Raw genomic sequence first — 24,863 nt, 5'->3', positions numbered from 1 at the left:
GCAGTTGGCACCACAGTGATGCAACAAACAGTTTTAAACGCCCTGTGCTGTATATTGTACTGACCCCGAACCACCGCCGCCTGCCACTTCAGTGGTGTCAAGCAAGAGCTCATTGCGGAATGGAGGGAAGGTCCATTGTGTTTTACGATGAAAGCTGGTTCTGCGTAAGTGCCAGTGAGGGACGTGTGTTGGTTAAGAGGAGGCAGGTGAGCGCCTGCATTCCACCTGTCCGCGGCGTCAACACACTGGACCTACACCTTTTTTTTTTTTTTTTGCTAGGGGCTTTACATCGCACCGACACAGATAGGCCTTATGGCGACGATGGGATAGGAAAGGCCTAGGAGTTGGAAGGAAGCGGCCGTGGCTTTAATTAAGGTACAGCCCCAGCATTTGCCTGGTGTGAAAATGGTAAACCACGGAAAACCATCTTCAGGGCTGCCGATAGTGGGATTCGAACCTACTATCTCCCGGATGCAAGCTCACAGCCGCGCGCCTCTACGCGCACGGCCAACTCATCCGGTGGACCTACACCTGGAGTTCTGGTCATGGGAGGAATTTTGTATCACAGCAGGAGCACTCTCATAGTTATCCCATGCATCTGACTGCAGATCTATACGCCCGTCTGATGATTCGTCCTGTTGTGGTGCCATTCATGAACATTCCCGGGGGTGTTTTCCAACAGGATAATGCATGCCCCCATGCTGCTGTTGTAACCCCACATGCTCTACAGAGTTTTGAAAGGAACTTATTGGTCCACCTATTTCAATACAAACCAATTTGTTGCTTAGATTAAATTACAACAATTATTATTCAATACTAGTTTCGACGCTGTTTGGCGTCATCTTCAGTCGAACATAGATCATAGAAATGGCCAGTCATATAAAAATTACACTTTCACAATATAAAATACATTATAACATTACATTTAAAATAACTCCTGAATAAAATGACTAGAATATTTATCTTCTTTTAGCAAGTTCAAGACTTGTGAGTCGAATACAATGTCACGAATTCATATGAGTGAATTTTGCCACACTAGGATCTTCAGAGTTCTGGGTTCGACTTTTGTCACACTTAATATCTACACTACAGAGTGTCAACATGTTGCGTTGGCCTGCTCTGTTCTTTGATCTTTTCCCGATCGAGCACGTGTAGGGACATCATTGGACGAAAACTCCACCGTCATCGGCAACCAGCATTGACCGACCAAGCGCAACAGGCACGGAACTCCATCCCACAGGCTGACATCCAGCAACTGTACGACACAGTGCATGCACTTTTGCATGCCTGCATTGAACAGTCAGGTGATTCACACCTGTTATGAATGGACTGGCATGGCACATTTGCGATGTTTTTTTTTGCACGGATACTAATCTGTAATCTTGTACATTTGATTAAATATGTTACCTCGACAAATTGCCAATATTTCCATATTCTGCATTATTTTTAGTTTTTTTTTTTCTGCCAGTGTATGTTCTCCTATTCAACTTGTATTAGGAGTATTCTTATTTAACCTAACACTTAATGCTGGAGACTTTCTAAAATAGAGAATGAATTCTCTGTATTCAAACTGACTGGTGAACCTGTGTTTTTTAAATTTGTTTGTTTACATATTCCTTCCCTGTCAAGTAATTAAGCAAAGTTTTTTTAAGACTCCTTACTTCAGTTATTGGATAGAAATGCAAAGCATTGTGACATTGTAAAGCACTGGAGTACTTGTTTAACAGTATTTTAATACTTTTTATTGATCTGGTGTAGTGAAATGAACAGGCCCAAAAGTTTGTCATGATTGTATATGTTGTGTTGGGTGATGTGAAGAGAAACAACCAACTAACTTTTACAATTGCAGATTCAGTGGAGAGACACGTGGAGCCGGCTAATGGCAGAATAAGCAACTCGCCTGTGATGAAGCCAGACGAGGTGGTAGCGTTCCTGCCGAAGACGCCTCTGATGTCTACCAAGTCACCAGCAGTTGATACGAAAATGACCGAGTCTGCTGTCACAGGAGATTTGGAGGAGCAACTTACAAATGGGACTGCAACTCCACCCTCAACAATGATGTGTAAAATTGTCAAATATAACACTGTGAGCAAAACCAAATTTCTGTGTGATAAACTTGGTGAAAACGGTATTGTACCTATACATAGAGAGAAAGAGAAGCCTTTCCCTGATATTTGGAATGGGGATTCAAAAGAAGTAAGTTGTGTCATAAATGATGACTCTAAAACTTTTAAAGTAAAATCTCCTGGCATTGAGCATGCTGTAAATGATAATTTGGATCATGGTAATCAGACAACCGCTCTCAGCTCTGAGTCATCTGTTAATGATGAAAATAAAGGAACTATAGAAGATTCTAATCCTGAGAGCCCTGTAGATAAAGACTCTATAGATTCAAATCTTTCTGATGTAAGTACTGATATTTCAGTGCCCAGTGCCCGTTCTTTGCCAGAGCACAGTAACTCGAGGCGTAATTCTGTTGAGTTGCCCCTGTCCGGGCCCAGTTGTGTACAGTTGCCGCGGCTTACCGTCAGGGTTGAACTCTTGAAGGCTGAAGATTGTTTTAATTCTGAAATGCTTAAGAAAAAAATGATTAAACCTAAGGCAAAGAAGAGACTTTCTCTGGATAGAGCTTTGTGTAAATCTGTCACCCCAAAAAAAGCTCGAAAATCTGCTCCTGCAAGGGTTAGAGTGCCTAAACCTGATGAGGTATATGAAGTGGAGAAAATAGTCGATCATCATGAATTTCCTGATAAGAAAATTCACTACTTTGTAAAGTGGAAAAATTGGCCATCTGAATCAAATACTTGGGAACCTTTGGAAAATCTTACCAACTGTGAAAAACGCCTTAAAGAATATTATGACCAACTTAATGAAGCAAACTCTAGTTCAGCTGAGATATCTAACGAAGATGTGGATAACTACAGGCTTTCTCTTGTTGATACCAGAAGAGAAATTTTGGAAGATTTGATGACTACTCTAATGACTCCACAGGGGCTTTTTTATCCTGTGCCGAAAGAAATGTTTATCCAGAAAGAACTTAGAGCCTTGCTGAGAGTACCAGACCACTCTAGAAATCCAGTAGATGTGGAGAAGGTGAAACGCAAGTTGCTTCTCAGAGCTCTTCACATGGCTCGTTCTAAACAGGTGAAAGACTTGAAGGAGTGGGAGTATGAAATGAATGCGGTTTCCAATGATACAGCACCAATTACAGTAGAAAATATGGTAGATTTAGAAGGCCCTCCTCCAAGTTTCAATTATGTGAATGATTACATACCTGGTAGGGGAGTAACTATTCCTGAGGATCCTCCTATTGGCTGTAGTTGTAAAACATGTGATGGAAGGTCAAAAGGTTGCTGCAGCAAACAGTCTGGCAGCCAGTTCGCATATAGTGCAAACCGTTTGCTCAAAGTTCCTGTTGGGTCACCTATTTATGAATGTAATAAACGGTGTCAGTGTGGACCAGACTGTATCAACAGAGTGGTGCAAAGAGGGCGCAAAGTCAAGTTGAGCGTGTTCCGTACAGCCACTGGTTGTGGCTGGGGTGTAAAAGCTCTGGAGGAGATAAAAAAGGGTACATTTGTGTGCGAGTATGTTGGGGAGGTGATACATAATGATGAAGCTGAGAGCAGGGGAAAGAGTTATGATGCAGATGGTCGGACATATTTATTTGACTTGGACTACAATGAAAAGGAACAATTCCCATATACTGTTGATGCTGCCACTTTTGGCAACATTTCTCATTTTATTAATCATTCATGTAGTCCGAATTTAGCTGTGTATGCTGTATGGATTAATTGCCTGGATCCAAATCTTCCTAAATTGGCATTGTTTGCTATGCAGAATATAAAAGAAGGTGAAGAAGTAACATTTGACTACATGTGTCAGTCCTTTAAACAACAGGTTAATAGTACACTGCCTGGTGGGGTAGAGGCATCCCCTTCGTGTTCTCGTGCCCGTCTTGCGTTCGCAAGTGAAGATAGTTCTGATGGGGAATTATCTGCCGTAAGTTCTCAGCGAATAATGTGCAAGTGTAAATCAAAGCATTGCAGGCGATATTTATTTTAATATTTGTCTGAACATGTTTCATTAAAATGTAAAATTGAAGATAAGTTCTGTTTATATGAGCATAAATTTTACATTTCATTACATATATATATATTTGATACATGAGCATGGGTTTCATTGCTCTGATATATACGTGTGTGTGTGCGTGCGTGCGTGTGACTTCATTGTCCATGAATATGCGTTATTGGAAAGGAACAAACACATGTCAAATGAAGTCATAGATAGAGGAGATAGGAATATGAAAAGCAATACACAAGATCATCCCATTATGTTCCAGTATATCTCTATATACGACTTGAATATGCAAGATAATTTTATTATAAAAATTACATGGAAGTTATTTTGTTTATTGCTAAAATTTAAATTGTATATTTCAAGAAGGGTCTCAATAGGTGAAGGGGTGTATACAGATCCAAGTGTATGAAATTGAAGGAATTTATTCAGTTCTTCAAGATGAATTCATAAATTCTTTGACAGGTGCTAGCAATAAAATGCTCATTGCCACCATTCATACATGAATTCGAAAACTGCATAATATTTTAAATTACATAGCGTACATGTGATTTTCTTTAATTTAGTGTGTTTTAAGTACATTTCAAGGCACTAAGCCAAAGCATATAGTGATCTGTAAAAATACTTTTAAAATATTTTTTACTGTAAATACATACCAGGGTTGATGTAAATTGTAATATTGTCTTGTGCAACCCTGTTTTGGAGCATAGCTCTATAGATTTATCCATATGTGGAGATGGTTCTTTGCTCTGTAGGAATTTGTTAATGTAGATACCAATTTCATCCACCATTGTTCCCAGTGAATACATTTATTATGTTACTTGGTTTCTTGAGCTTTTAGTAGCATGCAGCAAACGGTTGTTTGATATAGTTCAAAAACTTGTTTGCATATCATGCTGTGCATTGTTCTGCTTTGTTACTGTGTTTTCAGTTTAGTTAGCCTTGTTTGGGAACGTTTTGTTATAATAATAATAATTTTTATTCATTTAAATCATTCCTGTATTGAATTTAGAATTTTTTTAAATATCAGTTTGAGGATGAGAGGATTATTTTTTACTGGTATTCGTAAGAAATTCTGTGGAAATATGGAAAAAATTTTAGAATTCTGTTATGGACTTTATATACATTACAGAAGGAGACAGACACCAATAGAGAATTCTTTTAAAAGTTCAAACTTTTTAAGAACTTCAAAATTTTTAGGTATCAGTTCGCTCAGAAAGAATGAGCCTAATTATATCTAACGGTACATGAATAAACTGCTTGCAAGTGGTCACAGTTGTACAAACGTTTCTGTTTATGAAACACAATCCTAAAGAAAATATTCATTTTCATGGGAGATTTTATTTATAAGTAGTAGTTTCATATAATTAGCCCAGCCTTACCTCAGAGTGAAGATGATTTTTGTTTTGGTTGTATGTATTGCTTAAAATTTTGTACAGTATTAGGTTTGCTCTTTTTTATCTTGTTAGCAAGTTCATGGAATGAGTGTGTCATGTATTCTTTGTGGAGCCATATCAATTGTTTTGGAATATAAATGATTTGGTATCTCCACGATTTATTGTACTTTCGACTTCGCACCTTGTCTTCCTACATTTTGCTGCCACCATACATTGTTGACAGGTTTTCTTGCTAAATTAAAACTAAAATGTACAAAATATAAGAGACGTAGGGACCATAAATGGAAATCAGCTAAGTATTGTATTTTTTTTTAGTTCTCATATTTGAAGTATTGTAGGTAGAAGAGCTAAGCATAACACCTTTATGAGTTGTGTATGGCAGAAAAGGAAATTCAAATTAGAGTGACTATTTAAGACATGATTTTAGTTCTTCTTCACAGTGATCTCGAGTACCTGTAAATATGAAACAAAAGTCAGTTACATGCTGCAGTGTGCGTTCTTGTTTTTACCGGTGCTTCATTGCATTGAATTTTTACTTTCTCTCTGATGGATATGATAGTAGCTTCATTGCTAAAGCATCACAAAGGTGGGTGTAATTTGAATCCTGATCAGTGCACGAGGCATGGTTAGAATGTAAGATTACATTCGTGTGGCTCGTATTTTCACGTAAAAATAGATCCTGTACATTGTGATTAAGGAAGGAACAGCAGCAGATTTAAACTTGCCAGCATTTTATTTCAATCGAGCATTCAAGTTTTCATGCAAAAATTAATGAACAGAATTCTGTAATGGTTATTTCCTTCCATTGATAATGTGAGAAGTTCCTTCTCTGCTTAATGGAGGTGTTGCTTACTCTCCAAGCATTGTCTCAATTCTGAGCTATTCAATACATTTGTGTCTTACTGATCTGAATGCTTTAAGTAAAAAAAAAAATAATTTCATAAAAGAAAGTTGTTTCAAAACCAGTACTGATAAGATCCACAATCTTTTATGCACACAGGGCAGTTGGAAATAATCTGAACCAGGTGTATGTGCGAATAAGGGGTGGTGACACTGATCAATAATTTGAAAAAATAATTTCGTATCACTCTGTTATAATTTTATCAGCTGCTGAAATTCAAGCTTTGCGGGGCGGTGTTGCCAAATCTACACATAGCTTAAGACAGACTTGGGAACACCAATCGAAAACAATCTTTGCCACGGGAGAGATTTCAACACGGAACTTAGAGCTGACAGTATCGCACCATAGCAAGTATGCTACAGTGACAACAGCTGAAACCCATGGTGTTTTTTATACTAATGTCTCTGCATCGGTAGTTTCTAGGTGATCGGTCATTTATGGAAATGTTCGTGAAGCAGCCATCTGGTGTTCATACAGCGGACTTGGATTCATGTTGCTATCCAAGCCTTCTTCAGTTAGTGCGAGTCTTAGGGGGGGGGGGCTGTACTACCTATACCGACAATGTTAAATGATCAACTTTGAGATACACTTTCCTCAAGACTATACATTCTATATGAATGAAACTTTATAAATTTGTTTAATGCTTTATTTTGTGTCTTGAGCCAATATTTTAGGAGCCTCAAATTGAAAAAGGTTTTAAATGTATTTTTGAAAATTTTGTAGAACTATTTTTTTTTTTTCACATATAACACTGTATGAACAAATTTCTATTGTATGTGGGACCTTGAATAAATGTCGTAATGCATATTTACATTGGTCGAATAAGTAGTGAAAATTTCATATATGTATGTTCGTTTCCGAGAAATGTGAACTTTTATGTAAAAAAAAGTTTTGAGATAATTGGTGTTGACATGATACTCAAGTGACATTAAAACATGCCAGGTCCGTAATCGGGATCATTATTCTTCTCTGCATCCTCCGTGGCCCTTGTAAGTAATCTGGCATGCTGTCTGGAGTGTTTCTTTATTTTTTCCAACACGCTTTCGGCCTTTTTCACACGGACCGTGTCGATTTCAGAACAATATGTCAACCATGTTCACACCTGGCTCCAAAACTTTCTTCGTGACATTAATTTTGCCCACACTACCGTCATTGAATGATATCACCACATCATACACACCAACGTTTCATAGCCTACATAGACTGTTTTAGGTATTTTGTTCTAAATCGTATTATTAAACGACTCATTCGGATTTTAAGTTTTTCTGTGTAGGCATTTCTGCAACCGATTAGGATCAGCTAAACTTCTGAAAATGGGCTTTATTTGATCACAAATTGCACTTGGTAGGGAGTTCTGATGGCTGTACTTTTCATCCGTCTCCAATGCACGGTTATACTTGCACCAGGATGTAATTCCTTTAGGGCATAACATATGAAATGGAATAAAGTGTGTTGACAATTTATGGAAATACATTGCCCAGATGGCTCTCTGCATTTTCTTCACACAGTCGGACTTGTTTCTTATTGCCTGTCCATAATAATTTTGTAACCTATCAATTTCTTTATCTGTTAATTGTCCTCTACCACCAGTGCCTCTGCCATCCTCTTAATTTTTCACCCTTCAGCTTCTCTCGAAGCTTGCGAAGTTGTGTTTCCATACGCCTCTAAAATGTCCGATACATTTAAGCTTTGCAACTGTAGTCTCCCCATATGGCTTGGACACTACCACACTTAAGAACCCTTCACTGTCACCATCACCCAAGTATTTTATGTACTTCACCCCATAGGTGTCCAGAGATGTGGAAATATTGACTTTGCACCCTTTATTTCCATTTCTCCACTTGAACCCTTGTAATTTATTTTACATTCATCACTCTCTTGGTGCTCTTTTAATTTGTTTCAGTTCTTCTCAACATTTGTGGCAATATTTTGTGAGCACACCTACGTCAATTACCTTGCCACTGTCAACATTTGTTGCTGACACACCACCACTCAGACTCATGTGGCCCCTACGATGCCAACTCCCATCTATAGCCACTGCAAATCCTTGCAACACTCATTGTTATCCACAGCTTGAAGGACTGCATTTCTCATGGAAGTCTCAACACATTCCTGAACTGCTTCATTTATAAAGCTCGTGTATCTCCGATATTTAGTGGGACCTTTTGGCAGATTCATTACCGTGTATAGTGGTTTCACAGCTGATTCACCCGTCCCTAAGCTATGCAAGGCATCCTCGAATTTCAAATTATTCTTGTAATACCCTCTTTTAGTAGTTTACCGGGCGAGTTGGCCGTGCGCGTAGAGGCGCGCGGCTGTGAGCTTGCATCCGGGAGATAGTAGGTTCGAATCCCACTATCGGCAGCCCTGAAGATGGTTTTCCGTTGTTTCCCATTTTCACGCCAGGCAAATGCTGGGGCTGTACCTTAATTAAGGCCACGGCCGCTTCCTTCCAACTCCTAGGCCTTTCCTATCCCATCGTCGCCATAAGACCTATCTGTGTCGGTGCGACGTAAAGCCCCTAGCAAAAATTTTAGTAGTTTCACTGTTATAAAATGGAGATTTTTAATGGAATTTAGTACATTCAAAAAGTTATCTACAAGCAAATCACTTTCTTGCAGTAATATCTTCATATCATACAATGCTGTCATGTACACCACAAAATTTACTCTTCATAAAACTACAAACAGCAGTTGAAAGTAGCCCTCTCTATCTGTTATAATGTTCCCATTCAATGTTTTTTTTTTACTAGTATAGGCTTAATCGTCATACTCTTCACATACTCTCATTCATACTATTTACACTCGTATCAGTGACAGTTTCTGGTATTTTCTCTTCTCGTTATGTCCAAAAAATATAACAAATGTTATCTCCCAAGTGTTCAGAGATACCTATAAATTTCCGTTCATTTTACTGCCTGATAAAGGAAAGTACCGTATTTTCTCGCATAATTAACACCCTTGCATAATGTACGCATCCCAATATTTTTGGGCCCAAACTGGAGAAAAAAGAAATGTTCACGTATTTCACGCACCTACAACTTCGAACATCCATTACGCAGCTCTGGATGCGTTTCGAAATAAAGATGTCAACTACTCAAGTAGCAGCGTTCCTACTGTGAAAGCGGGCATTCCAAATACAGGGCAACGTGCTGTTATTAGCCGGCAAGAAATCGCACTGCATTAGTTCATTGAGAGAATCAGCCCAGAAGTGTTTTTTTTTCTTTCTTTTTTTTCTTTCTAGTGGCTTTACGTCACACCAACACAGCCAGAAATGACTAGCGACGCTCTTATTCCAGCCTGATACAAACATATTTTACGGGTGTTTCAGGCACGCGACATTCTGTGATCTCAAAATTGTTGTTAGTCGACAGTATTCGAGTAATACTGCATCATACAAACTTGTAGTGATCATTTACACTGAAACATATGGGAATAGGGCAGCGGGCAGCAAGTATTCAGTGTCTAAATGCAAAGTGAGCTACCGCGGTAACAGAGAAGTACACTTCAAGCGACCAACAAATCTCGTGAAGCATTTCGCGGAACAAAATGTGGCAAATTTCCATAAGTAGCGGAGGATCTGCTTAAATATGTGATTTTGTTACGCAACATTGGATAAGCCGTTTCTCACAAAATGCTGTATTTTAAAGAATGAGACATAGCTGCTGCACATGGAATCAGTGTTTCGGATTTGAAGGTTAGCCGAGGCTAGATTAATAATTAAATATATAATTATTATATGGAGAGAAATGGACCTTCTCTTCGACGAACAACAACATTATGGCAAAAAAATGACGAATGATTTCAACCGTTTTCATTGCTTTGTGATTGAGATTTAAAGATATGAACTTCGTTAATGTTTCTGTATTGAACTGAGATCAACGATAAGATATCTATTAGGTTTAACCTTTTCAATACTAATTAAGTACGTGTTTATGTTAAAAATACCTTTTATTCAACTTTATGTTTACTTCAATGTGTCACTGCGCCAGATTTAATTATTAGGCCGTTACTCTTCTGTTATGGCACATGCTGTGAATGGTCAGTTACAGATTATGTCTTTGCTTATATACTTGTAATTCATCTTATGGCTGATGATGACACTATATATGTCGAAACCGGTCCCCAAGTTGAATAAAAAGTATTTGTAACATAAACATGTACCTAATTAGTATTGAAAAGGTTGAACCTAATAGATATCTTATCGTTGTGATTGAGAAGTGTAAACATACATACATACATAATCATTATAGACTGTTATGCCTTTCAGCGTTCAGTCTGCAAGCCTCGGTGAATTTACTAAACGTCGCCACAATCCTCGATTTGCAACTAGTGTTGTGGCCTCATTTAGTACTATACCTCTTATCTTTGAATCGTTAGAAACTGAGTCAAACCATCGTCGTCTTGGTCTACCTCTACTTCTTACCCTCCATAGCAGAGTCCATGATTCTCCTAGGTAACCTATCCTCCTCCATTCGCCTCACATGACCCCACTACCGAAGCCGGTTTATGCGTACAGCTTCATCCATCGTGTTCATTCCTAAATTAGCCTTTATCTCCTCATTCCGAGTACCCTCCTGCCATTGTTCCCACCTGTTTGTACCAGCAATCATTCTTGCTGCTTTCATGTCTGTTACTTCTAACTTATGAATAAGATATCCTGAGTCCACCCAGCTTTCGCTCCCGTAAAGCAAAGTTGGTCTGAAAACAGACCGACGTAAAGATAGTTCTGTCTGGGAGCTCAGTTCCTTCTTACAGAGTACTGTTGATCGCAACTGCGAGCTCACTGCATTAGCTTTATGGCACCTTGATTCAATCTCACTATGTTACCATCCTGGGAGAACACACAACCTAAATACTTGAAATTATCCACCTGTTCTAGCTTTGTATCACCCATCTGACATTCAATTCTGTTGAATTTCTTACCTACTGACATCAATTTAGTCTTCGAGGGGCTAATTTTCATACCATACTCATTGCACCTAGTTCTAGTTCCAAGATATTAAGACTATAGGCTTTCGGCACAATCTGCCATTAAAACAAAGTCATGAGCATAGGCCAGACTGCTTACTACATTTCCACCTAACTGAATCCCTCCCCGCCATTTTATACCTTTCAGCAGATGATCCATGTAAACTACGAACAGCAAAGGTGAAAGATTACAGCCTTGTCTAACCCCTGTATGTACCCTGAACCAGGAACTCATTCTACCATCAATTCTCACTGAAGCCCAATTGTCAACATAAATGCCTGTGATTGCTTTTAATAATCTGCCTTTAATTCCATAGTCCCCCAGTATGGCAAACATCTTTTCCCTCGGTACCCTGTCATATGCTTTCTCTAGATCTACGAAACATAAACACAACTGCCTTTTCCTCTCGTAGCATTTTTCAATTACCTGGCGTATACTGAAAATCTGATCCTGACAGCCTCCCTGTGGTCTGAAACCACACTGGTTTTCATCCAACTTCCTCTCAACGACTGATCGCACCCTCCCTTCCAAGATGCCAATGAAGAGAAGCGTAAAGTGAAGGAATATATGATCTCCCAAATAGGAACCACAGGTCAGACGCCAATCAATTTCCATGTGCCGCAAAGTAAAACAATCTATAAGAAAGGAACATGGAATGTTATCGTAGGGGCTACAGGAAGAAAAAAACGATGTACTGCAGTGCTTGCTGTTAGCCAAGGCTGTCTGATTAGTAGGGAGCAGATTTTTATGTAATTACATATTTTTCTTGCGTAAGTTTTAACGCAAGTTACGAAGTTCATCATTCCTATTGTGCATCCCCAAGTGTAAAAACTGAATCTTATTTCACATAAAAACACATTTTTTCACATTTTTTAAATGTAAATACATATTTTAAGAAAATCTATAATAAGCACATAAATCGGCAATATTTGTTGATCAATTAAATTTAAAATGCTTCTGTGTTATAAAATAATGCTCATATTTTCATTTTAAGATTACGGTACTGTTTTAACAGTGTATTTAACATAATGTATCTGAATGTTTCGGCTATTTATGGATTTCCCTCCATAAGTTCTAAAACTTGCGGGTCAGTGGCTACGTCGTTACATTTAGACTGCGATTTGCTTTGCTGCACGAGATGTTTCCTTGCATGATGCCATTCCAACTCTTTATGAGTCAGCCCTCTCGGGTTTTGTTTATAGAATATCACCAAAAGGCAATCGCCGAGAGATAAGGTGACGTGATTCCGTTAAGACATGGGAGACTCGGAAGAATATTGCCCCACTATTAGGTAGTGGAATTTCATCACTCCTAAGAGTAAGGTTAGCTGTTCGGGCCCATATATCATTCCCGTGGTCGTGTGATTGTGTGTGGATTTATAAGAAATATTTCCTTCAGTGTCCGCTGCTACTCTTTTTATCGAAACAGTGATTCACCGTAAATGCGTGTGTCGTAACCTGCAAAATAATGCCAAAAGAGAAGTCGAGTACAAGATCGCGTCTTCAACAATATGTTAACACATTGCGGACCGGTCCCGAGAAAACTCGTGCATGCCTGGCCGAATGTTGCGGACCGGTCCAGAGTTATCTCGTGTTAGCAGCAGACTGAAGTTTAGTGCTATCTTTTGATATATATACCGGAACTATTTGGAGGTCAAGGGTGCTAGAACTCTTATGTATGGTTCTACACAATCGATAGTCGCATTTTTTGTTTATTATTCTTCATATTATAGCTTTTCCTTGCATTTCCTAACAACATGTTTACAAAGTTTGAAGAGCCATGCAAGATGGCAGCGCTCAGGGATCGCACGTGTTTAGACAGGGATGAAATTATTCGCGTATTATGTGCTGATACAGGCTCAGAATGTCGAAGTGATGCTGAATATTTAGAGTTCGATTATGAAATACATTCTAACGGAAATGTTTCAAGTGATGACGAGTAGATATCCTTATCAAGGTGTGGAACTCGCGTGGCGCAGGACGAGTCTCATAATTGTGTTATGGGTGTAAATATTCTAAATATTGTAAATAATATAGTGTTTTCTGACAACTAGGTTATGGACAACAGTAAACCAAGGCTAGAGGATTTTGAACGTGCTCCTGATATAAAGGTATGGCCTAATGAACCTGGAAACGTAGGACAAGTATCAGTACGTATGTTTGAGAGGACTTTTTCATTATGTAGCTGAGCAGACAAACTTATACTATGAGCAGAATTCACATTCTCATAACGTATCCCGTAAAACCCAAAGTGGACTAATGTCCCTAGGAGGGAAATTAAAAAATTGTTTTGTGTATATTGATAGGGCAGGTTAAGAAACCATATCTGAAAGATTACTGGCCAACCGATCCCGTAATAGAAAATCATATATTTCGGAAAACTATGAGCCGAAATAGATTTCAGCAAATACTTACCTAACTGCATTTCAACTACTAATCAGGAATGCCTCCAGAATAAAACACAGTAGTCCTTCAAAGGCTAGTGAAGTTTTGGCAGTTTATTTGAATGCATGCACTCCAGTTTGGAGGTAGTTAGAAAGTGGCCGGGAACAGGACTGTGCATGGGGTGAAGGGCACCCGGTCCGCAATGTGTTAAAAATTAAATAATTGAAAAATAGGTTCAACCTATTCAATACATAAAAGAAGGGAATGTAGTGATTACATTCTTATTTAATAGTGATTAGAAATGGGACTGGTTTCGACCCTAGTCCAGGTCATCGTCAGCCGTTCAAAACATAAAAAACAAGAAAAACAATGCATATGAAAAAGAATAAGTGAACTCTGGATCGGTATAAGATGAAATATAAATTGATGATGGGGGTAGAAATTGTGAGTCTCTTAAAATAAAACAGTATGTAATATTATGAAAGGTAGTAAGGCACACGCAATGATAAGTAAAGTCACTCAATGTTTATGAATAGTGGAGAACGGTCAAATGGGTCAGTTTTTACACTCTGTGAGGTACAAAGTCACAACACTATCGAACAACATATGAAGATCCATAAATATTTTGAAGTCGCAGACGAATAGATTTACAGAAGCAAACTGCCAGCTCTCGGTGATCAGCGCGGCACATCCAAGGTCATGCGCTGTGGTCTCGAACACCAAAGTAGAATGGAGAAGAATTAGGAAGTCGAAAAGGATGTTGGGTTTTTCAGAAATGTCGTTTAAATTGAAATTAGGTTTGAAGTACTGGTCAAGGTGGATAAAGCAATTCTTCTTCTCAAAAATTCTAAATTCCAAAACCCCAATTCTATTTTCCATGCCTTACAAAGTTCCCACCCACATTTTCTACCTCCAATAACCCACCCTCCTAACCCACCCTAAACTACCCTTCTTTCATTTCCCTATCTTATCCTTCTTCAACACCATTTATCTTCAATTTTCTTTATTCTTCTCTTATTTCACTATCACTCTTCCGCTACCGGTATTAATTTATTCTACCTTTTCTATTATTAAAAAAAAAACCACTACCTTCATTTCGGTTCTCCTCATTCAAATTTTAACTCTTGTCTTGCGCCAACTTCGACTACTTCAATCATGACCTAAAATTTTTTCAATTTAAAAAATAGCGCACTGCGCATATGTTTTCATTTGTTTTTCCGATATTGCGCTTTTTACTAAATTTCTTTTTCTCTTTACAATTGTTTTTTCAAGTCAACTGTTTTCCATGAACTCAGCAGGAGCACAGTTACTCATTCAATTATACTGTATTGCGTTGTATATTTCTATATATACGTACTTAACTTCCCGCAACCGAGGCAAATACTGGACCTTCAGGATATTCTCCATTCTACTTTGGCATTCGAGACCACAGCGCATGACCTTGGATGTGCCGCGCTGATCACCGAGTGTTCTGTAAATCTATTCGTCTGCGACTTCAAAATATTTATGGATCTTCATATGTTGTTCGATAGTGTTGTGACTTTGTACCTGACAGAGTGTAAAAACTGACCCATTTGACCGTTCTCCACTATTCATAAACATTGAGTGACTTTACTTATTGCGTGTGCCGTACTACCTTTCATAATATTACGTACTGTTTTATTTTAAGTGACTCACAATTTCTACCCCCATCATCAATTTATATTTCATCTTATACCGATCCAGAGTTCACTTATTCTTTTTCTTGTTTTTTATGTTTTGAACGGCTGACGATGACCTGGACTAGGGTCGAAACCGGTCCCATTTCTAATCACTATTAAATAAGAATGTAATCACTACATTCCTTTCTTTTATGTATTGAATAGGTTGAACCTATTTTTCAATTATTTAATTTTTAACGTTAATACTTTCAATACGGAACAATGAAATTTTTATTTTTAAATCTTCAACAATGTGTAGTGAAATTTAAAAGCATTTTCATTACCGATGGAAAAGTATTATTTTGCCAACCGTGCGGTAAAACAGTACGTGCAGGTCAACGTTCTCAAATAACCCAGCATTTGTCTGGAAATAAGCATACTGCGGCTGCTTCGTGTGTGCGTTCGCGACAATTACTAATAGCTGAACCAACTACTTCGAATGCAGGTCCATCTAAATATTCCCAGTATTATTTAGATGTGTGCAGAGCATTTGTTTGTGCCCACATTCCTCTTGGTAAAATAAATAATCCGGGACTGAGAAATTTCCTAACAAAGTACATTAATTTTGAGCCTCCAGACAAATCCACATTAAGGAAAAACTATCTCCCAAAATGTTACGAAGAAATTTTACAGAGAATTCGGGCAGTATGTGATAGCGAAAAACTGTGGGTGAGCATTGACGAAACTACTGATTCAAGTGGCCGAAAAGTAGGAAATGTTGTAGTTGGTGTGTTGAAGAATGACAAAATTGCTTGCGAACATTTTCATTTGCTAGCGTGTAAAAAATTCTTGCTGCAAACCATGTCACTATAGCTAGGTTATTCAATGAAGCCATGCACTTACTTTGGCCAAAAGGTATAAAATAGGACCATGTATTGCTTTTCCTTACTGACAGTGCAGCTTACATGAAAAAGGCAGCCGAAGGCCGTTCTGTGAGCTTTCCGAAAATGATACACGTAACTTGCGTTGTTCATGCTCTACACAGGTTATGTGAAACTGTGTGGGCTCAGTATCCTAAGGTGGATAAATTAGTGTCTAATGGCAAAAAAGTCTTCGTAAAAGCACCCTAAAGAATCGATCTCTTTAAAGAGAAAATCCCGGTTCTTGCGCTTCCTCCTCTGCCTATTGTTATGTGGTTGGGTACTTGGCTTAGCGCTGTGGTATACTATGCAGACAATTTAAAAAGTTTTGCATCCGTTGTGAATGCACTACATAAAAACGACTCATCATCAATTGAGATTCGTCAAGAGATACTGAAAGACAGCTCTTTGAAAAATGATTTGGCGTTTATATCTGCCAATCTAAGCTTCTTGTGTAAAACTATAGACATACTTGAAAAATCCTCTAACCTGTTGTCCGAAACAGTGAAGGAAGTGCGCTCTGTTGAAAATAAATTAGATTCACTCCCAGATTCACAGCTACAGGGACCGTTAATGGTCAAATATCAAAATTTGTTCAGGAAAAACAGAGGATTTCAAACAATGTGCCAAATTTCTAATGTATTAAAGAGTGCGCATGTTGGCGAAATTGGTGGCGTTATTGTTGGTGACATTCCTCTCTTTAACTATGCTCGTCGGACTTCCTGTGATGTGGAGCGATCGTTTTTGCAGTATAAGGTGTTCTTTAGAGATAATTGGCATGCATTTGTGATGGACAATTTGGAGATGACCTTTGTTGTTCACTGCAATTCTGCGACTACTTCTAGCAACTAATATTCCAGCGTGTGATGGGTGAGTACGAACTGGTACTATTTTTTCAAAGATGATAGGTTGCTTTTGCCATATTTAAACAAAACATTACCTTTAAAAAATAACCATTCGTAATATCTACTCTTGGCATATAAAAAATTAATATACCATACAGCACGTTTCCATACACAGACACCATTTTGCCTTAAGGAGCATGTTTGGTAGCACCATATTCTAATACAAAGCGTTATACTTCTTGAGCGCGAGTATTTATGTGATATTTAAAGGAAATTAATTTCAATTTTTTATCACATATTTTATCACAGATCACATATTTTAAAGTTTTCCAGCACATAAAAAATAAATATTTTTCACATTTTTAGCACATAAAAATCCGTTCCCTACTGATTAGTCTTGTCGCCGACTCATCCCCAAATGATTTGTAACTGCCTCCCTCTTTTCATAGGCCAGTCGAAGGATCCAGGCAGAGTATTCTACAGCTCCGGCTTCCAGATCATTCTGGGCGCTTTTCTGTTGATGACCTTTTTACAGCTTCTTTGTAGGAGTTTGTCAAATTTCGTTTTTGCTTGGCTCTGATCCCATCCACAATATTGCTGCTCCACCGACATTGTCGCTGACCTCTGCACCCTCAGCTTTCAGAGTCATACTATTATGCAAAGCCTTGATGCAAACCTCCATATGTCACATAGACCTTCTTTTCTTCACATGTTGCTGATCTCCATGCATGGTATTGGCATCTCTAGGCGTAATTTCATTTTGTTCTGACTTGTAAAGTTTAAAACCCGTCGAGATGGAAATGGTATATCTTCAAAGCTGAAGAACTCTGCCTTTTGATATATGAATCATTTCTTTTTTTTCTTTGTATAGAGTTTGAAATAGTCTGATCTGCTTCCACTTGAGAGCAAACTGTCTTAAATTTATGCTGCATTCTAGCAAACTTTTCACTACAGGATATTTCGTTATATAGATTGATAGTATAAATCACCCTCTTTCCACTGATATACATATTGACATGATCTGGTGAGGATTCCTATAATTCTTTCAATGCCTTGAAACCTCTTACGAATTGTAATTACTTGCTGGCTGTCGCTTTGAGATACGATATTGGGTGTTGTGGAAGCTTGGCACGGTGCAGTTTGAATGAAAGTGAAGAAATAATCAAGTTTCAGTAAATCAGACGATAAAAGCTCTATAGACTGAACTGAGCTAAGTGAGAGCAGATGCGTAACATAAGGAATGGGAGCGCATGGTGCATGCGACCAAGTAGTGGACAACGAAACGCGCCAAAGTACACACACTCTTTTTCATGAACCTAATCAACTCTTTAATCTGGGATTTGCTCTAAATAAATCTTTTAGCTATTGTTTCCAGTTCTTCCGCTCAACGTTTTCGCGATAGGGAAGGTTTCTTCTCCATTACTATATACACATTAAATGAAGTCAATGAATGTAAAATACATTTTTTGTTTGTTTTTTGAGTCTGCTGTGAAAGCTTGATAATAATCTGAGCTAAACTGTTGTAACGTTTAATTTTTAATTAGAACTTCTCATTTTCTTAGTGCTCGCACCTGAGAGACCTGCAGCAACTGGGTAAAGCTGTACTCTGTACCGTGTCACTGAGGGGTTAAGGGAGATATGTACCTATGTTATATTGTCTTGATAGAGTATCAAATTTCATATGTTAAGGGCACATATATTTCAAGCACATTAAAAAGTATGAATATCTTTTGTTTCATTTTTCCTCAGTGTTTAGCGCAATTTTCAACAAGATTCAAATGTTACTAAAATTCATCAAAAGAAAACCTAGGAGTAGATTTCACTTCAGATACTGTAGAGCTGAGGGATATAGTACAGGTTCAAACCGATTCTGTTAAATACAAACACCACCATGGACGTTTATCTGGTGAAAGTCATGAAAAATCATGCTTCATCTGAGACTGTATTAAGCAAAAAGTTTTACTCGGGTTCTAAGAGTTCAAGAGATTCAGAAAAGAAGCTCTACCAATTGAGCTATGGTGGCTTAGGAACGCTAATTACTTTTCTTAATTGAGCCTCAACATCTTGCTGAAGTTTTGCTCTAATTATAAGCATTATACCAGCTCGTACTGCTCTTATGCCTTAGGTACATTGATCACAGTATTGAGAGTTGTCAGACACCCAAAATCAAAAAATACAAATGTGTGATGGAGGAAATGAACAGAGCTTGTATTCTAAAAGTTGTAAACCTAAGTTTCAGAATTACAATTTTATTATTATATTGACATCTTGGTGCAGTTTATTCATAAATACCCTGACATTTATACATATCCTGAAACTTTTTTGTTGTTCCTACCAGCTCATTCAATTTCAATATAATTTTTAATCCTCCAGAAATCTATTATCAGTCTTTTTCCATTCTTAGCAATTTCATGAAAAGCAGAACACAGCAGAGAAATTTACAGTAATGAACAGCTCAGATGTATCAGGCCAACGGAATATCAGAGTAGGGTAGTATCAAAGTCAGACGTGTCACATTTCCATTATTTTTTTTTTTTTTTCAGGAGAGTGGAAAAACTGTTTGAGGGTTTTCTGGATGAGAAACAGTATTGGAAATTTTTCTTGAGGATTGGATTTCAATGGCTGATTTTAATGATACATTTGATACTTATGTAATAAACATGTTTAACCCTTAGTGGACGACTGTCAGGCATTTCCCGACATCCCAGTTTCCAGTTCTGGACGTACGTTGGGATATATCCGCCAGCCGTTTCCGCGATAAATATTTACGCGTGTGAAGCAATTATGCGTGCTGTTGCTATCTATGGTTATTGTATAGAAACTTTAGGAATGTCACAGCCTTATAGATGCGTAAAAACATTGTTTTCCGAGTTTTGCAGGTGATTATAGAACGAGCTGTTGTTTACATTAGGAGTTCAGATATGGACTATTCAGGAAAGAGAGGAGGAGATTAGGGAAAGAGATTAAAATAAAATTTACAAAACTTTCTTTATTTAAATTTGAATATACTCTATAGTACTCTAAAAACTTAGTGCAGAAACATTTGACCAGTAAAACTGTTTATCATAAAAATAAAAGAATAAGCTGTGAATACATCGTCTCTCTTGTTACTTAACTGAAGAACGGTTAAAATGGAAAAAATACAAAATTGAACAGGGACAAACTTTAAAACAAAGTTTGGAAAAACAACCATGTAGGAACAAAATCATTGAGTTAGCAACTAGTTTTAGATGTTCAAGTTGTGCACTCTAGAACCAAGATTTCTTCGTCAGTAGCACAGTTACTTCTTTCACATTCACACTCTGCTTCCATACATTCTATCACTGAAGTAGCATTGTTCATAATATTAATATAATAATTCTAAAATGAGCTTTTAGCAGATTTCCTATGTCTTCCAATTTCTTTGTGTTAACGTTACACCAACTGGTATTTGAATAGGATGAACCATAGCAAATGACTTTCCTCTCTTCAAAATTGATCTTGCCACACTTGCATCCACATTGTAGGCGATCACCCCGCGGACAATAACAGATAGTCCATTTCTTCATTTCTGAAAGATGAAACGTTTACACTTGGACAGGGGAACATGAAGACTCTGAGTTGCCTTTACCACTTCTGCGCTTCGTGTTTCCAGTTGTAAGCATTCCAGTATTATTTTAGCATATGATGAATAGAATTGTGTACAATATGTACAACTACCATCTCAAGTTCATAACTAAAGTTCCATATCAACAGTTGAGAGCCAGAAGAGAGTTTTGCTTGAGACACAGTTGTAAGTCCTCTATAGAGCCTCTATAAGCACGCAAAGGACACTCGAATGCAATGTGATCCACTGTCTGTTCCTCTTCTCCGCAGTCACATTGTGGTGATGTCTTCCATCCCAATTTGAAGAGAGTTGCTCCACATCTACCTTGGCCGGTTCTAATTCGGTCGTCTGGGAAGGGAAAAACCATCTGGGCACTTGCAGGGATTCTCAGTGATGTGATGATGTGGTAATGAGGATTCCTGTTGCCATTCTTCTTTTCAGGCGTCCGACACATTAAAGGTGGTGTTGTGTAGATTCATTACAGTACGCCAAGAAGGGTGTCTGGATTTCAGTCGTTTAGCTGGAGGAGGATTCTTTTCTATTTTCTTCCATAAGTTAAGCAGTGACTGTAATCTTCATAGGGATGGAGGTGGTATGTGGCTTAAGGTGGGAAGCCAGTGTGTGTTAGTTGGTCGGGTGCATCCTGTAATAATATGCATTGCTTGGTTCAGCTGGGAGTCTACTAATCCAGTGTGAGCACTGTTAATCCTGGTAGAGCATCAGTATTCAGCAACAGAATAAGAAAGTGCAGGAGCAGTGGATCTCAGGACTTGAGCATTAGCACCCCGGGATGTACCTGCCAGCTTTTGAAGGATGTTATTCCTGGTCTTGATCTTCGCTGACGCATTATAGAGGTGATTCTTGAAGGTCAAGGACCCATCCAGTATTACTCCAGGTATTTTGGGTTACTACAATACTGTAGATCTCTCTTCTGAATGGTACGGTTGGTTTGTACCCAGCAATTCTGTTCCGCAAGTGGAAGGTAGACACAACAGTTTTGAGGGTTTGGTCTAAGGTTGTTATGATGAAAGTAACTGTCTAGAATCTTTAAGTTTGATGTATGGATCGACTCAGGCTCATCGAAGTGTTGGTGTTGATGTCATCTGCGTAGATGAGTTTTCTGGATTTGATTACTGGAAGGTCATATGTGTACAGGTTGAAAAGAAGAGGGCCCAATACAGAGCCCTGAGGGAGTCCACCATTTATCTTATGTACTTCTGGAGTCTTCTGAAAAAATCTGAAAGTACCTATTACTCAGCATGTTACTGAGTAATGTGGAGAGTTTCAGGGAAGGGATGGTGCTGATGAATTTGAGAACGAGCTTATCTTACCACACGGTGTCATATGCAGATGTCAGATCTAAGAAGACACGTGTGCTTACCAGTTTGTTCTCAAATCCATTTTCAATATGGATAACTAGTGCTAAAACCTGTTCTTCACATCCTCGTCCAGGTCTAAATCTGGCTTGCTCGACTGAAATACGCTCATTTATTGTCGCGAGATCCTGTTATGTCAGCCTTTCCAGAAGCTTCATTGTAACACTGAGTAATGCTATTGGCCGGTAACACTAAACTTTTGTTGGGTCCTTATATGTTTTCAATACAGCTATTATTTTTGTTTTCTTGAAGATTGAAGGTAGGTTACCTGTCTCTAGTATGTTTGTGAAGAAGTTGGTAAGCCATTTAGTAGCAGCTGGTCCAAGATGAAGAAGGAACTCTGGGTATATACAGTCCGCACCTGCCGCTTTCCCAGGTTTTCGAATTTCTAAGGCCTGCTTAGTTTCTTGTGGTTGAAATGGGGCAGAGAATTCAGAGGATCGTTGAGCCGAACGTTTCTTTTCCTTCAAGAAGGTGCTTTACGTGCCTTCTATAATGCTTTTCAACTGAAACCATTGAGGTCGAGATCATATACTTGGCCATGTCGTCTAGACTGATGCTTATTTTCGGTCTAATTTTGCTGTTTGGTGTGTCCAATTTCCTGATCAGGCTCCAAGCTTCCCTGCTGGGTTGAGTGAAGTCTAGGGACTCTACAGTTTCTTGCTAAATTCTCTTCCGGTTTTCATCTAGGGATTGTAACAGTTCGAAGCTGTATCTTGATCACCATTGGCCTCAAATTCTTTAAAGAACCTTTCACTCTCCTCGTTCGAGCCAGGGATGTATTGTTTATAATGTCCTCTTGGGATACGTCGTTTTGCTGCACTTTTAACTACACCGATGAATCTACTGTAGTGACTATGGATAGGTCTTATCCATCGTAGGTTGGAATGAATCTGTTTAGAAAATTCTTAAATTCCATCTTTGTTTCGGGCAGGACTGAACGATGGGCACAAGCAATACAGACTGGAGAATTATTGGTCTGTGCTGACTGTGAGGAATGTTGCTGAGTGGGTGTTGTGACGGCGTTACAAAACAGAGGTCAGGGGTGTATTCTTTGTTCCATTGTGCAGAAGAGAAGGAAGCTTTATCCTTGGCATCATAGATAAGTTTAAAGTTTTCAGTTTCCATCCAGTCAGTGAGCTTTCCCCCATTACTGTCGTTCTCTTTGTATCCTCGTAGTGTGTGATGACTGTTGAAGTCGTCTGCAATTATACTTGGATTCTGCAGAGTTGGAATTAGCGGAGATGGCCAGGGAGTTCCAGGAGGTTTATATACGTTAACTACTGTCAAATCACAGAGTTTGACCAAAGTAGTAAATATTTCTTCATCTGAGGAGGATGACAAGACTTGATAGTGGGAGATATCGCTCCTCACATAGGTGGCAATCCCGTACTTTGCATGATTAACTGCGGACACTAATTAAAATCCTGGAATTCTCCCTCTGGATTGCAGTTGGAGATCATTTTCCATGTGGGTTTCTTGAAGCAGGATGATATGAGCCTGGTGTTCTTTGAGAATTTTTGCTAGGTCTTCACACTTTGCTCTGCTTATGCCCTCGAAGCTGGCATATTTTCATTGAAGGGCTAATGTTACGAACTTGAGGGCGCTGAGAAGGGCCTCTAGGTGAGTTTCTTTTCCGTTTTCCTTGACTGAGAGGTCGTATACGACACTTTGGTCTCATGTTATTCTGATGTTGCTCACTTAGCACCACCCGGGGGACATGTGTAGGGTAATTTAAGGTTAAACCTATGGACATGAGCAACAGTGGTCCCCTAGCATTCCAGTGCTTACCAAGAACTTTCAGTGTTCATGTCGAGCAAAAACTTCATGGTACTCCTCCATTTTTATGATTGTATTTTTTTTAAAAGTTCTTTTTCCAACACCCCGAACACACGATCAGCAGGAAGGAAGGAATGGCATGTAACCGGGAATATCATCTGGACAGTTTGCATATTTTCAGGAGTATTATTCTGCAACCATGCAGCTACCATAGTCAAAATATTAACATTTTTGTGTTGACCAGCGCAACCGTCAGCCACTTGTTTAATTGTTGAAATTCCTATGAGCTGTCATTAGCTTTTCTTCTCTGTAAGTTCATTAAAAATAGCAGATGCTACCTGTTCAGATGACTTCTGATTTTCACGTTCCCCCCATGTGTAAATGGAGACATTCTTCTCATTCAGTGAAGCTGTGGATGACCCTGTAATGACTGTCAGGTTGTAGCGATACAGCTGGAGGCTGTAATATGCACGCTGGTCAGGTATTTTCAGTAGTGGCAGATTTTTTTGGATGTCAAAAGAAATGGTAATTAGGTCATTGCGGGTTTCTCTCAAATAATTAAAAAACTCATAGCCTTCTTCTTGTGGAGAATTTTTCTGCTGTTTAGTTCATGTTTCAGAGTTTCATTTCTGGCCTTTTCAGCACCTTTTAATTCTCTCATCAAGCTGCAGACATGTAGAACAGGCATTAACCAATGGTGCTGCAAAACTGATGTTGAATTTCCTACAAAGAATACACAAGGCATACGATTTTCTCACTTCCAAGGCTCTTCCCTGTGCTACTTCGGTTTGATACAGTCGGAACATTTTGTACTGATTTAAATCCGAAGAGAGGTAAATTCGATTGATCTCCCATAGTGAAATTCCACATCCTTGAATTTCTGTATAAATGTTATGATAGATGCCTTATGATCCTGGAATAGAGGCTCTTTTCTGTCACCTACTCGGGTCTCCACTGGTACCAGAGAGCCATTCTTTTTAAATCATT

General features: G+C 38.6%; 2 protein-coding genes across 3 annotated transcripts in view; both read left to right on the top strand.

Moving 5' to 3' along the window:
* The window catches only part of eIF2gamma (eukaryotic translation initiation factor 2 subunit gamma), a 426,482-nt gene that overhangs the window by 117,552 nt on the left and 284,067 nt on the right, over window positions 1-24,863 (top strand). The window lies entirely within an intron of this gene.
* Window positions 1,867-8,651, top strand: Su(var)3-9 (Suppressor of variegation 3-9). Its single transcript, XM_067137495.2, has one exon. It carries the CDS (start codon window positions 1,906-1,908, stop codon window positions 4,063-4,065), a length of 2,160 nt encoding a protein of 719 aa, XP_066993596.2. The 5' UTR covers window positions 1,867-1,905; the 3' UTR covers window positions 4,066-8,651.

This window comes from Anabrus simplex, chromosome 1 (genome assembly GCF_040414725.1).
Source record: "Anabrus simplex isolate iqAnaSimp1 chromosome 1, ASM4041472v1, whole genome shotgun sequence".
Taxonomy (NCBI): Eukaryota; Metazoa; Arthropoda; class Insecta; order Orthoptera; family Tettigoniidae; genus Anabrus; species Anabrus simplex.
Note: the sequence above shows the minus strand (reverse complement) of the source record. Positions and strands in the feature narration are given on the sequence as shown.